Genomic DNA, 16,414 nt, shown 5'->3' with positions numbered 1-16,414 from the left:
GGGGGGGTCAGCCAAAAAAATATGGTCTGTTAGGGGGAGGGGGTCACTAAAAATAATTATACTTTTGTTGTAAAGAGGCTACTATAAGAGTAAAAAAAAAAATTGCCAGAATGCCCAAAATAACATTCCAAAGGTTCTGAAAATTCAAATTTTCCTTGGGGGAGCATGCCCCCGGACCCCCCTATTTTGTTATGTACCAAACGCCATCAACTCAACCCAACAGCTTATTGGTTACAAATGTGGACAAACCATACTAACAGACGGCATCCACAATAAACATTTGAGGCAATGCCAGTTATTTGGGGATGTGATTTTTGTACACTAATACATTCTTTAGTCACAAGGCTCGATATCGATATATTTTAATTTCACTTGATTATTGTTTTGTTTGTTTGTTTTCTTTTTTTTTTATTGGGGGGGGGGGGTCATCAAAAAAAAGGATTTTGAGGGGGGGCCAGGTAAAAATTTTCGATGAAAAAGGGGGGGGCATTATATATACCAGTGACTATCTATCAAATCCCACCAGCCCCCCCCCCCCTACCCCATAAAAAATGAACGGTCCCTTAACTGTACATATGTGGTTGTGTGACAGAACAAATCCATTGAAAGGAAGAAACGGTTGTGTGACAGAAAACGCAGTATTAGTTTGGGGTGTTTATGTTGTAGTTTAAAATGAAATTAAAGTCGAAATGATTTTAAACTATAGTCAGGTCGGTTAGCGTAAAAATCGTTACCGGCGTGATAAAAGCACCAATTTTTGCATGCGGCCTCCTTTCTATACCTTATTTAAGTTTATCCGTGGCTCCATCCGAATTTTTTTATTTTTTCTTGAAATTTAAACAAGAACGTTTTTAACTCATTTGCATATATTTATAAAAGCTGTTCCGCAATGTCCTTTCGTAAGTGATCGATTAGATTTTGTGATAAAAGCCCCAATTTTTGCATGCAGCCTATTTTCGATACTGGTTTTAAGTTTATCCGTAGCTCCATCCAAATTTTTTTTTATTTTTCTTGAAATTTAAACAAGAGCGTTCTTAGCTCATTTGCATAAATTCATAAGGGCTGTTCTGCAATGTTCCCTTTCGTAAGCGGTCAATTAGACTTTTTCAGGGGGTGTCCGTCTCTTTTTTGCACAGGCATTTATTAGAGTACCCGATATTTATTACCCATAAGGCAAATTGAAGAGAAAACCACGCGATTTTCAAGTTCCCTTACCCTAGCATCCCACGCAGTCGTTTCTACCGACAAAAGAAAAAAATGCGGCGGCTTAAGGCTTGCAAAATTATCTGTAATATCCTAGACAGGGGTGGATCTAGTGGCGTTGGATTGGGCGGCTAGCCACTTCTTTGACCCAAAAAGAGAACATAAGACATGAAAAATATAAGGAGAGTGAAACTCGATAAGGTGTAGAAATCGTGGTTCTGCTAAAATAAAGTCCGGTGAAGGGATATTTTGCACAGCGTCAGTACAAGTGTCCTAGATTGAACGCCCGTCTTGTGCGTTAAAGAAAAGCATTGTCCGTCGGTGGCATCTTGTCAGTGAACGTTCTTAAGACAGAAAAGTTAAATCCTAGTTTGGTTAAGGGACAAGGACGAACTCTCTTTGTCATAAACGATAATAACCAGCCGTTCAGTTTTTCGGAAGTGCTCACAGTCTGCATCAAGGGACTCAATCGGATGGGAGGCTAAATAGGCAAGTGTTTCTGTTTCCTCTTTAAAAATGCCTGTCCTTTCTCCTAAAAGTGGATGTGGTGTTACAACCAGACATAGCGTGGAACAATGGCGGAGAGGTATCTAGGTACCGATGGAGGAATCGTAACTGGTGGTATACTCATACCCGGTTGGTTTTCAGTTGGAAACTGGAGGAGACTGATGCCGGTACCATGAAAAGAGCTTTTTGAAGGTGGTCTAAGGCACCAACAGTGAACAGACCTTTAGCAGGCAGGCAGGGGATACAACTCCGTCTTCGTCAAAGTGCTCGCACATGGCTTCTGCAATCCACTCGTCAAGCTGTGTGACTCGGTCATGGGAAATAGAAATTCCCAGCTGGTGTAAATGCTGGATGTTCCGCTTGCATCTCGTCAATCTGTGTGTGTTCAAGTCAATCAGTAGACAGGCAGAGGCGGTTCACGCTCCTAAAAGTGCCTTGTTTCTGTATCGGATTCCTTTTATTTTTTTCTTAGTATTGTAGACAATAGGCTGCCAACGGTAAGGCATGCTTGGGACTCGTGCTTATCTTTGAGGTTTTGAGGCTAGATGGTAACGAAGCTTCTTGACTATTTTCTGGAAACGATCTATTAAATTTATATGCCTCGTGGCTGAAAATGTATTTTCTTATTTTTGAAGCTGCCTTGACCAAAATTTGTGAGTCCTCTGTGTAATCTCGTTTCTTCAAGGCTTCTTTAAGCATATTCCGCATCCCTCGGCGGCCACAAACGACAAGCGCATAATTAACCATAATAAACATTTTAGAATACTGCATCTAAAAAATAAAATGTTAGCGAAAACTTAAGCAATGTCTTTAATTTATATATATTTTTGCAACATTTAAGCATAAAACTGCAAATTACTTACGGAGAAGAGAAATATTTCCTTCTGTCCCACTTTCATTGAATCGATTCAAAATGGCGTGGAAGCGGTGCTTGAGAGTTTGTACGTGGTCAAAGTGTTTAGCAAATTTTGCAAATTGCAGGAAAAATTTCAGGTGGAGCCACAGATAAAATTATTTAATAGTCTTTAAAGAATCATTCTGCAAATTTTGGTGCTTTTATCAACCGTGTAACGATTTCTCCAAAAATTTGCGCTAAGCGACCTGACTACTAGTTTGATTTGTATTTTTCTTTATTTAAGGGTTATGGTTATAAATCTGAATCAAAGGAAAATACAAAATGAAATCAAAGTGCAGTTTAAAATCATTTTAGCCTTAACTTCAATATGTATACGGTAACACCTTCCAGTTTTTTAGTTTTGTTGTTTGTTTGTCTGTTTCTTTTTTGTTTATTGACACATAATGTGTAAGCAAGAAGAAAAAACCGATTGATGAACAAAGTAAGTTTGTTTGCACTGAAAAAAAGCCGCTGCGCTATAAGAAGTGGAATAATGAAACTTTTGAATTTAAATTTACATTTTAAACTTAAAATAGGCAAAATATTCGACCTACTGACGTTCGTCATATGCTTTTAACCGTTCTTTACAGGGTGAACATGTGGAAGCAAGACATCATTATGAGATTGCTGCGAAGCTTGATCCAGACAACACCACTTTGAAACAAAACCTAGCAAAGCTACAACGCCTGGAAAAGAAAAAGAATAACTAGCTAGCAAAAGCACAAAGTGCACTTGTAAAAATGGGCCCATCAAAGATGAAATGTCCGAGAAAATAAAATATGTTTTATGAAATAAAACAAAGTAATATAACGTGTAATGTGATTGGTTCAAAACTACTTAATAAAAACAGCTAAGGCTAGCGACGGCCTCGGCCTTCTGAGCTTTTTGTACCCAAAGGCAGTAAGGGCAGAGAAAACTTTGCAGGGACACAGGAATACATTGAAAAGGAACATTTGTACTACAAGGATACTTGGGAAGGGAACACTTGTACCACGTGTCATTGTGTCAGGTAAGTGCTTTTCCACTAAGTGTTGACCGCACATTAAAGTATCCTCTAATATTGCCTTTTAGTGTGAAGGGAAGTGGATACATTTGTATGACAGTATATTTATAGACATAAATGAAAGAGGTCCAGTCAGATCCGTAGGCAGGAACGTCGATGTCCGGGTGCTCGCTTGAGTGACGTGTGCGCGATCTTGCCAGGCGGTCTGGGCGCCGTAGGCGCGTGCTTGTTGATGGGGAGGGGGTCTAGAATTATCCCCCGTAATTTTTGAAAATTAAGTTGTCTGCATTTCGTTTATTTGGAAGGCACCTCGGTAGGAAACCAGATAGAAACGTAAAATTTTCTGTTACTTTTTTAATTAATCTGAAATTTTGAGAAAAAACCTTATTTGACGGGTCAGTTACAAGTTAAGACAATAATAACGATATTTTGACATGGCAAATTACTCGAGCCCCTTCATTTTTGTGTTGTCACAAATTGAAAGTTTACCAGTAATGCCAATTTATTCAAGGGAACTACAGTAGAATCCCGGTAACTCGAACTCGGATAACTCGAACTCTCCCGCTAACCCGAGCTAAGTCCCACTTCCCTTGAATTTTACCTCCCTTTTCAGTCATATTTACTCGGTTAACTCGAACTCGGATGACTCGAATCCCCCGCTAAATCGAACTAAATTTCGTGTCCCTTGATCAAAATTTACCCTCGCCTGAGATGCCCATTGAATACCCGATTCCCTCTATAGCGCGCGCCTGCAGGGAATCACGGTAGTTGTATTCATCAACCATGCGCGAGACTCAGCAATGTGCATCGTTGCTTAGTCTTGCGCTTGGTTTGATGAATACAACTACCGTGATTCCCTGCAGGCGCGCGCTATAGAGGGAATCGGGTATTATCCCATTTTCTAGCTCTTCTTGACGTGCAATCAGATTTAAGACGGAATCCATCAGGAAATCGAGTAACCGTGACATTAATTTAAGTTGGACAAATATCTAGTATCAGAATAATTTAAATTCTATTGCGTCATTTTCTACCCCATTGAAAAGTTCAATATGTAAGTAAATATCCGTGATAACACCAACATCAATTTCTTATCAGAGCGTACGAAAATGAAATTCAAAGTTCAAATGTTAACTGTAGGTAAAACCTCGGGTTTAGCTGTTTTGTAAAATCGTCCATTAAAGCGAAGGTTTCACAGTTATGCGCATGCGTGACGTGACAGCTACCAGAATACCTTATTCTTACTTATTTTCGCGAGTACTAAATTTCGCGATTTTCGCGATTTTAACATTGCGAAAATAACATTGCGCGAAATTTAAGGGCGAAAATTAATACCATATTATATCAAAAGTTAATAACAATTTGAAATGTTTGGAACTCCAACTTTCTACCTTTAAAAATAACTTTCCGTCTTGGTTTCGACTGTAGCCTTCCTCTGATTACTGTTTTCTTGAGCTTGTAAATTGGCCAAAACCTCTTTAGGGCAGTCACCAATGTCTCTGTTTGCAGGTTCCTTGTAAATACATTGAGCCAGACCTTTGTGTATTTCCAGTAGTTCCTTAGTCTTTGACGACTGATCATTAAAACACTGACAAAATCGCGAAATTTAATACACTTTTGCTCTAATTTTTCTTGCAATGGCGAAAATTAATACTCGCGAAATTCGGCGCCCGACATTTCGCGAAATTAAGTACACTGAATTCATAGTAGCCATCGTTTGTTAAATCTGAGTGAATCTAGTGCAGTCCCTGAACTCTCTCTTCCGCGCGCCTTTTATAGGGGCTGAACCCAGGCGCGCGAAGAGAGAGTCCAGGATAACTTGCATGCGCATGCTCAGATCGAACCAATCAGAAGCGAGGAGTGTGGCGTCACTTGCTTGGGACGCGCACTAGGTTAAAATTGGCTCGCTCAAATGACGAATTCAATAACGCGACCGAGCGCGAGAATAAATGCAAGAAAATAACTTTGCTCAATTGCATCCAAAACTAATTCAATAAACAGCTACAAAATACTAGGAATAGTTGACGGATAGCGATTTTTGTTTTGGCCGTTAGCTTTTAGCAGACACTGACTGAAAAGCTAGGTTTTTTAAAGTTATTCCGGGGATCCTGCTTTAGTACACGGTCGCGTAGTTGAACTCGTCATTTGTGCGCGCACGTTTTCCAAACGGCTGCCAAATATGCCCCCAATTTTGGGGGAAAAACTGGCGAATGCGCATGCAAGTTATCCTGGACTCTCTCTTCGCGCGCCTGGGTTCAGCCCCTATAAAAAGGCGCGCGGAAGAGAGAGTTCAGGGACTGGACTAGAGTGAATCCGGCGTTCCGCTTAGACAAACTGAAGTCAGCTATTTCTCAAGTACCCGGGAGCATAGTTAGTAGCTATGCCGTGAGTGATTTGGCAAAGAAAAAGCCATTTAATATACAGAGTCCATGAGTGACATCGTGATCGACCGGCGACAGGACGCGTAAGAGTCCTTGGAGATCAAAAAGCTAGATAGATCAATCTGGTGTGGTGCAAAGCGGTCTTGTGTGGCGTACAAAAGGAATCCATTATTTGTGGAAATCAGTCATAATTGTAGAATGTCTGGGTATGAACAGTGTTTTGATGTGTGAGATACAAACATTCCGATAAAACAGATTGTTTACTCACTACACAAAGACTTTAAAGTTTTTTGTAAAGCAAGATAAAGCGGTAGTGTTTGTCGATACCATATAGAAACAAGCTGATGGAGGTATACTTTTTTTGGATCACGGCATAAGTTGAGAAATCTCACGTCCGCAGCGATGTTTTCGCGATTGTATTCGCGAATCTCAAAATTGAACGTGCTTTTTGATGTGTTTTAGTCGATTTATCATCACGTTTGAGAGAAATCCATTATAACAGAAGCGTTGAATGTACAAGCTTTAAAGAATAAGGAAAATGGAAATCCTATCTCGTTTTGACGCTTCTTAGCAATCATTCCGGGCATATAAACAAAGCAGTGCAAAATTCGCCGTGTGTTTTTGCAAGGACGAACATTCGATTTGTTCCAATCTTTCCTTAAGCACATGTACACACTACAGCATGAGCTTTGAAATTGTGAAAAGATTCGATTGAATAAGTCGGTTGACCAGCTGACGCGAAAGTTCTACAACACGGGAAATTACGCGCTCGATTTGCATATTGACAAATCACTCCCGATTGGTCTATAAATAATGGAAGTGATTTTGCTTGCGTCATATATAGCTTGTACATGTACTGAGCCGCGAGACTGTCCCTTTAAACGATTCAGCGGAATTCAGTTTGTTTTCGATGATTGGTGTTGTTGGAAATGATGTCTTTTAAATGACATACACCTAATTGCAATAAGGTTGTCATAGAAAAAAGTAAAAAGGAAAAAGTCAAATAGGAATTAATTAAGCGCATGCATGAAATTTATTTGTACAAATGGCCTCAAAATGCTTTAAAATACGAATAAATCAATTAATCTTGTTACAGCATAAAAATGTGGACTTAAAAAGTGCAGATAAAACTCGTGAAATTTCTGTAAATGCTACCAGTTATGAAACTAAGCTAATTAATTCCTATTTACCTTTTTCTTTTTTACTTTTTTCTATGACAACGTTATTGCAATTAGGTGTATTTGAAACAGTAACACAGAATTAAGTTTGCAATGAGATGTAAACAATTTTGGTAGATATAAATTTTGTCTAACTTTTGTCCTTGCTTCGCCTTTGAAGAATGATTCGTATCGTTATCATCTTATTACCGTATTCTTTTGGTTTTGCTTGGCGAGTTCCTGTTTGCTTGCCTTCCATACGTGTAGCCATGTTTTCAAAACATGAACTGTCGTCGGGATCAAAGTGCCGCTCGCTGTTTTTTCAACCATTTGGGCACCATTTCAATTCTCTTGCTTTGGTTGGTTGGGTCGTTCCACTCTAGATGCTGATTATATTGGTCATATTTTCCACATGTGAAGAAATCTGTACGCGAAGCTGATTGGACGTATCGCTTTTCTCACATTTGAAATATAGCAAATATAGACATCTATTCGCGACTGTATTTTGCCCAAAATTCTTGCTATATATGTAATACTGAGATATGAAATGGCAAGTATTGCAGTCTTAGTGCAGCGTTATGTCTGGCCGTAGCTAGCAAGAGGCAAGACGAGACACGTCTAGATAGTGACCCAAAATTATAAACAAATATATTAAGTTGAAAAAGATTTATTTTTCTCAAGGAATACGCGATGAAGAATATTGAGAAAAGCGTTTCAGTGCTTCCAATTTTTTTAAAATGTTCTAGTTCTAGTTCCCAGATCTTGCCTCTTCTATGCCAAAGGTCTGGCTGTGATTGCCTATGATCACTACCGTAATGATTCGATTTAGCGCCCTCCTTCAAATAAGCGCCCCCTTCCCAATAAACGCCCCCCTTCGAATGTGTTTTTGTAAATAAGCGCCCCTATTCCAATAAGCGCCCCCATTCTAATTAGCGCCCCCGTTCTTATAAGCACCCCTATTCTAATAAGTGCCCCTATTGTGGATAACTGCCCATACTGAAGTCATTGACGTCAACTAGATAAACTCCTCACCGTTCGCCGTACAGTTCATGTATATATTTACTGCTAAAATGAACAATTATTTTAAAAGTAACTGAACTTTAAACAATTTCTAACTGTTACAGCTTCTGTTATTGTTAGATACATTTGGTTGTTTCTCAAGAAATTAAATAAGCGCCCTGTCCCGAATAAGCGCCCTCCCTCGAGGTGCCAAACGTAAATAAGCGCCCCGGGCGCTAAATCGAATCATTACGGTAATTCAATTTTATAATGTTTTGCAGTTGGTCAGTTGCTCTTTGGATTGTGATTCTATGGCTGATTTATTACATAACATAAACTTTATTTCCACATTCGGATTTATAGAGTAGCATTTACTGCTAGTATCTTACAATGAAAATTAAATAATAAAATAACGTAAAACTATTTAAATCAATCTTAAGAAACCAAAAAACTATATACATCATTCACAACTAGCAAACTCGTTTATAATAAATTGCCATTACAATTTACCAAAGAAAGTTGTCAAGACACATTTGTAGAGCGCATCGATCTGATCTTTTTAGATTGAACTTGCTTTCTAAAGTTTGGAATTAAATCGCTGTAAACTTTGGAGGTAGCGACTCTATCGTTTTGCTGCTTTGAGCCTCAATATTATTTGACTGCAGAAGAGCGTGAAGCCCAGAAAACTTCTGCCAAAGCGCCCTGATCTGATTTTTTGGGTGGGAGGTTGCGGGGAGGAGGGGGCGGTGTCATCTGATAAAAGTATCTAATCAAATATATGTTTATTCCTACCGTACTCTGGCCCTCTGTGCAGCTGGCGTTTATTTGGACCACTCGTCCCCATTTTGGCAACATCATTTCTGTCATGATTGGGGCGCACTCGTTTTAGTCCCAATGCAAGTTTCTCAGATAATTGGTGTATGGGATAAAAGTGTGGCTTAAAGAACGGTATTTTAAGTCATTTTTCTGATTACTTCCAAATTGAAGGAAACCTTGAAATAATTGTTTTCTTACATAGAAAAACACCAAAAGGCAAAAATAACCAAGGATGGTTTCGACTGACGGAGATTAAGACGGATTACGAACGACAAACTCGAAAAAACTAGCCAATTTTTTCAAGATGAGTTCAGTCCGTGACGTAGCTAAAAAGTGAAAGCGAATGATATTGATGGCTCCTATCTTAGTAGACATAACGGATCCAGAACTCGCGGCAGCCATAATTTCAAACATACGCAACATAGAGCGACGAAAAACGCGTATTTTCCGAGGACCATAAGAGATTGGAACGCACTCCCTGCGGCGATTGTTGAGTCTCTCTTGCGTGTTCCCAGTCTGGACTACGCGATTACCCAGGTAGCGATTAGAAAGTACGTGCGGCGTCTTTGCTCATTTTTTTTATTTATTAAGTTGTTTACCCCCAGTTGTCAATTTAGCTTTCCTATTTTAGAATTGTTCATTTTTATATATGTATATATTGTCTTTCACCTATTTTAAATCACTGTAATTATGTTAAGACGTTGGTGTGATATCCGAATGGACTTTTACCGACTTAATAAAAAATAGATGTAGATGTATAATCGCCTTATTTCGTGCTCTGTTTTCGCAATAACTCGATTATAAAAATCGCTACAAAGCTTCAATTTGGAAAAAACATTCCTTCGTGCATGCCTGCTTTACGATCTGTTAGTTTTCTGATGCCGTTCAAGCAACCAAGTGGTTTTGTAACTTTGGTAAAAGCCACCAAGCGAAAAAGGAATTAAAATTTAATTGTGTGTGATATGATTTTGTTACTACAGTCAACTCTCGTTATAGCGGACACGCTCGGGGCGTCGTTTAGTGTCCGTTATAGCGAGAGTCCGTAATAGCGGGAGTCATTTCCAGTAAAACTTCTTACGCCGGGGATCTGGATTTTGTCCGTAATAGCGAGCGTCCGCAATAGCGAGGTGTCCGCAAGGCGAGAGTTGACTGTAGTTTCGCCAAGAGCTTAAGCTTCGTCACTTTATAGAAGGCTTTGTTTTACGGACAGGTGCAAAAAGGTGTAAAGCTACTATCTCTGTGTTTTTTTAAATAGCTGAATTGATCACAAAAAATGGCTAGCATGTAATATTCAATTATTTATGCTGAGATATTCAGCAAGACTACATATTGTAAGCTCAAATACAAAATAACAATTGATCCACTTTATTTAGGTATCGCTTTTATTAATAAGCATTGTAGTGCTAAATGTGGACACCGACATAAACAAACAGATGTTCTTAATGGAGCTAGTACTGTTTAAGTAAGAATATCCTAGCTAGTGCAGAAAGACTGACCCTGTTTGTATAGCCTAGAAGGTGAAATTTGGCATTTCAGAGTTGCACTTTCACCTATATACTGTTGAAGCCGAAGTTTCGAATCAGGGATATCCCGATTTCAAGCCTAATGCCTTGACCACTAGACCATGCGGTGTCCACGAGGCCAAACATTTTCCCCGTGGATATATACAATATACTTGTGGTATATTTCATCAATACGTTACAAGCTTTTTACATAAATACTAAACTGATAGCTTAAATTGTATCTACTGTAGGTTCAACAAGAACTTTTACCGGTAGCTGTGAAGGTTAAGAATTCCTATTTCATTGCTGTAAGCACAATTGGAGAAGAGGTGCTCATTTATGTAAGTCTCAACCAGGACTAAACTGAAGAACAAGTCCACCCTGAGTGATTTTAGTTGTAGTCAGTCTCAGCCACATTTACTGAGTAGACATACCGACGTCTAACCCCTTTCAAAAAGGCCTTGTGAAAAAAAAAAGGTTTATTTTATCATTGAGTGTGTAGGCAGAGCTAGTCACATTTGGGTGCATGCATTCTGACCAAGTCTAAGGGTCCTCACTAATTGTAACGAATTAAACTTAACTTAAGACTGCATTTAACCCGGGCATTTTCAGGTGAATATAAAGGAGTTTTTATGCTCTTTCTATCACTTCATTTTACTGGAAGTTTCGAACGACAGATAAAGATCCGATACCGTGGACTTCATGCAGTGACTCTTGTTGTTAGGGCAGTGTTTAAGAACATCAAAGAATGGGTTCTGCCGAAAATGAAGAAATGAAGAACTGAAGAAATGTAAAACAATGGACCACCAATTCACGCGCGATTGCTTCTTTGCTTTTCATAAAACTTTATTAGTTTTGCGGCAAAGTCAAAGAGATTAAACACAATAAGCAATTAAACATAAGGACCTGGGGCTACAAAACGCCAGGGTATTGTAAACACTGGACAATGAGCTTCGTTTAATTGTTTTAAAAGGTCGCCGGGTCTCGATTGAGAGCCACAATTAATAGATCAAATTGATTGACGCCAATTTATACCTATTTATTACACCGGGACACAATTGAGTTTGGTTTAAGCAGCATTCATAGGAACCGCGGGTCTTTATTAGGTTAGCCACTTAGCCCTCAAGGGATAAGAGACATAATTGAAAAGCCGCTTTACATAATTTGGTCTTAGAGTTATGTGTCATAAAGTTCACGATTCCCCGACGCTTAAATCCGTTTGATATTATGATTACTTTTGCCATGTTTACTTTTCGCTAAGCTGGTGTGCGCTTCGTTCTTCATGCTTGTGCAGTTCTGTATTCAAAAATAGGGCACGAGCAATGTACCACTGCGTAAAAGTATAATCATTGTCGAATTAATTACCTCGCTGCGAATTCAATAAAACGTTTAGACAAACAGCCATTCACAAAGGCTAACAGTATTCTTAACTGCTTATTCTGGCCAATACATCACCGGGGTCTATTTACTTTGTGTTATCGAATTTGTTTTTAAAACTGAACAGCAGACTATATAGCTAAATGCGACATGTTCGTAGCATGTTGGTTGCTGAGCAGGGGGCGACAAGCCTTAACAAGTGCTCTTCCGCCGGGAATAATGTATAATTTTGTAAAGAATTTTCACAGTTTTCCGTGATTCTGGATCGCTGACAGTTGTAACGGGAAATTGTTAAACAGTTTAGGATATTATAAGTCAATTTGCAGAAGGATTCTCAGAATTTGTGAGAGCAACCTCATCAACACATGCATATGCCAGTAGCGGAAACAGCTCTTGTTAGAATTGTCGCACCCCGGTGTACGCTGAACCGTACAGGCTGCACTGTCTCACAGAAACAACTGCAAGCCAGTACATGGGGAAGGGAAATAAGTTTGGTTATTATTAAAAGGTCTTTATTCCCCAGCCCTGGTAAGAAGTGAAATTGCAAAATGGAAAAATTACGGATCTTCTGAAATAACTGTTTAATCATAGTCAAAACGAAGCGTATTTTAGGAACACGTGTTTGGTGCCCAAACAAAACCGGCCTTTTTAGAATACAGCTGACTTTTCAGTATGTTACAATCAGAAGGTGACAGAATTTAACGAAGCACAAGGCGTTTTTGATTGTATGTTTTTGTAGCAATGGCTTTTCACAGTAAAATGGCTTGTGAATAGACAATTTACAACCAGTGTTGTAACATGCCCCTGCGATTCATTAACAAACAGGCCACAACAATCCAACAGCTTGATTTATAAAAAAGTTTGTGTGCTTAAGGAATTTGATGTATGTCTCAATTGACCACCGGTATAATAGCTTTAAATATGAGTAAAAAAATGTCATAAATTGCGTTCATGAGGCCCCCAGCCGGGTCAATACAAAGCCGTATCAAGACTTGATCGGAAACAATCAAACTCAAGGACGTGTGCTGATAATGGTGAACAAGTTAAGTCCCTAAATTATTCTAAGCCTTTGTGTGTTTTCTCATTAACTGTATTTACTTTGGCCCACAAAGACTTATTTAATTAAACTGTTTGCCACGGCTAATTCCTTCTTTACGTGAGGCGCAATGATAGCAGACTAAACGAGTAAACAAAACGCTTGAGAGCCGTGAATAATAGCCAATTTTTCCTTTAATGTTTGCCGACAAAGTAATGGCTTTGTCAATGGCACATGAAAAAGATTACCCGACACTGCACTACAAGTTCCCATGAACATTAAAAAATAAAACTGTTTGAAGTCTTCAAACTATTTGCGATGTCAGTTTATTACTGTTTCAAGATATCTGTCTGATTTTGTTTGCTAATGGGGCATAGAAGTGGTGTAAGTCACTCAGAAGTACATATATAATTCGACATGTTTGCTTTTTTCTATTAAGCCAGTCAGTAAATTCAATTAATATTGTTCAAATGTTTAACAAAAAAGCTACAACAACCCCTTTTTACTTCTTCACCTCAAATGGTCGCAGGATTCCTTGGCGTAAAAAAAAACGAGGAATCGATCTGTAACTGACACAAATGCTGTGATCTTAAAACGAGTCCGTGGGAAAACACATGAATTCTCAATTACACGAAAATCTAGACCTTTGTCGGGTAAAACCGAGCCGGCACGAGGTACTTAACACGCCGCGTCGAAGATTGCCGGCCTTAAACCGAAGAAACATGAAGAATATTCAGCTTAATTCGCTAGTGACGTGAGTATCAGTGAAAGAAAAAAAAATAACTTGAAGCCGTTTATAAACGCGGAGATCTAGATGATTCATTTATTTGCCGCTTCCTATCTTTATCTAGTCTTCAATTGAACACTATCGACGAATACTTGTAATCCTAAGCACAGTATTTAAGTATCGTTTACTACGAGATATTTTATTTATCCTTATCGCCTTTATTTTGAGTAATACCCCCGCGTGAATTGCCATTTGTAGCCGAGAGTGTTCTGACAATGTGCCAGATTGAACGTGCGACAACTTGTGTTTAGAAAAACGAACGATAGTACTCAGGAAATACACCACTTCTTTTAATTAAATATTTATTCTCTTGGAATTTTGTTTATAGCTAACTACTTGAGCAATGATAAATTACGTTGTCACAATAAGACAAAGGATAAAAGATATTTATATCTATATATGTATCTCAGTTAAGTTTCGTTCACTTGCTTTAACCCAAAAAGGAAAGGGACGATTTCAATGTCATCAAACATGACAAAAGTGCTCCAGATTTCCATTAACGTAAGCGAACATATTCTCATTAAATTAGCAAGTTTTTAAATTTGTTATAACGCTATCTGGGATAATCTGCTAAATTATCAAGAGCTTCCTTTTAGTGGCCACTTCTTTAATTTTCAATACCTTTATAAATACAATATACACATTATGTTAAGAGAAAAGGTTTTTAAGGAACACTCATGGAGTTAACAGATTTTGAAGACCTGATCCTATTGCCCGATTGCTATTCAATGCCTTTCACATTTTGTTTTCTTGCGCTTGTATTCGGTCAAAACATACTTAATAAAATTCATAGAAGTTCACAGTTACAACTGATATCATCTAGATAGCTTTTTGCGTTCGTTTGTCTTCTTAATATTAATTGAGAGTTAGTTGTGATGATAGTGCTTGTATCTTGGTTACGGCTTCCAGAAGAATTGAGACAACAGCATTCTTCCTGAGGAATTATCAAAGAGCACATGACAGAATGATACGAAATTATAACAAATTTCTTCTTCTGCTTACTTGTCCTTTAAGCTGATCTGACTTGCGTTTGATGTTCCTGCAGCAGTTGTCAACTGTCATTGTTAATCCATATTTTTAAAATGGTGTTATTCAATAAATGAAGAAGGAAATGGCAAATAAAGCTCATGGAAATCCAAAGACTTCATCAGTCCTTATTGTAAGTGCATGTATCCTAGTTCACTGTTTGTTGGGGGCGATTTTGCCTTGCCTTGGCGATAAATTCAAAATAGAAGGAATCTCGCATTTTTTGTCCACTGCTTCCAATTTCAATCTGGCACACTAAAGAAGAGACAACAACAGTTTGCCGGTGTAAGGCCACGTTCCATTTTTTTTGCACAGATATCACGCATGTTGCATTTTTCACTGTGGGCAAATTGTAAGTTATATTATTGGCGCTAAATGCACCCTCATTTATTGTCATTGGAATAAGATTTTCACAATCATAATTTCACAAATTGTAGAAAGTGATTCAAGGTTAGCTTTGCATTGCAGTTTCTGGCCTTTCCTCAGTCACATAGTCTTTTAATACAAATTTAACTTCGTTATATCTCTGTCTTTGTTAAAATCCTGCACTAAAGGATACCGTTTACTTTTCCACATACTGTTTAACTCACTACTACTGACAGAAATATGTTTATTCCTCCTTTTTATAAGAAACTTGGTTAGATTAAGACCTCACTACGGAGCCGGCCACATGCTTTAAAGCATTATATATTTCAGCAAGAAATTAGGGCAAGGCCATTTCTCCCTGGAGAAGGACATTATAAACCAATTTGATTTAATAATTTGACTTGTAGATGATCTCCAGACATCCTTTCTTGATTCATTATGATACTCACTGCGGTATTACTGCTATGACCTTTTAGCTTGCCATTCCTTTAGCTGAGTTCGAAGGATTGGTATACCTTAATTTCCAACCTTTCCAACCCGCCATTGTTCTGTTCTTGTCAAAAGTTGGAAAAAATGTACCACAAGAACACAGCCCTTGTCGGTAACGTTTCCAGAATAACAGAGGCAAAGGGAATAAAGTTTAATTCAGTGAAAATGAGCAGCGTCTTGGCTCCACGATGGCGGCAAGCTAACTTAAGTTTAACCGCAAAATAAGGACCATTGCTTCAGGCTTGGAAGATAACATCTCGGCTATAGTTTTGTTCAACTTGTCTTTAGAAAGCGGCTTTTATTGTTTGGTAACGAACCAGGTTATTAAAATTGCCTTGATATCCTTATCGCTTCACGAAAGAAAAGGACTGATATATTTCTACATTTAAACAGAATTTGATTTTATCATGAAAAGTTTGGAGCTATCTCAGTCGCCCATTCAGCAGAACTCTAGTTGCAACTAGAGGTTCGCTGTTGTTGGAACAAACTTCTTGGGTTAACCAGAAAACGACGACTCTCCCGGTTTTTCGATATTAAAAGCTAACTGATACAGAGCATAAGCAGTCTACACAACAACAGATACACGATCAAATCAAAGTATCTTGTAACATATCAGTATTCAAAAAACAATTTTATAGTTCATTCATGAACTAACAATGAACCCAAAGCCTCATACTAAGCACAAAGACCCCGTTACCATTCCATGTGCTTTTGACTTCAACGCATCGAGTCAGGTTTGGTGGCAAAATCGAGAAACTTCACGTAACAAAGGAACACTCAAGAGATGTCTCATTTATTGATTTCCATTAAACACGTAAATGAACGAACCTAATGGTAAAAAGGCCATTGATCATTTTTTTGCCACACGTCACA

General features: G+C 38.4%; 1 protein-coding gene across 1 annotated transcript in view; it reads left to right on the top strand.

The window, feature by feature from the left end:
• The window catches only part of LOC144642826 (uncharacterized), a 29,885-nt gene that overhangs the window by 5,704 nt on the left and 7,767 nt on the right, over positions 1 to 16,414 (top strand). The window contains exon 8 of the mRNA XM_078501916.1: positions 3,196 to 3,614. Within this exon, the coding sequence (XP_078358042.1) occupies positions 3,196 to 3,315 (120 nt within the window). The 3' untranslated portion in view covers positions 3,316 to 3,614. The remainder of the gene's footprint in view (positions 1 to 3,195; positions 3,615 to 16,414) is intronic.

This window comes from Oculina patagonica, chromosome 2 (assembly GCF_052425735.1).
Source record: "Oculina patagonica isolate OP01 chromosome 2, crgOcupat, whole genome shotgun sequence".
In the NCBI taxonomy this organism is placed as follows: Eukaryota; Metazoa; Cnidaria; class Anthozoa; order Scleractinia; family Oculinidae; genus Oculina; species Oculina patagonica.
Note: the sequence above shows the minus strand (reverse complement) of the source record. Positions and strands in the feature narration are given on the sequence as shown.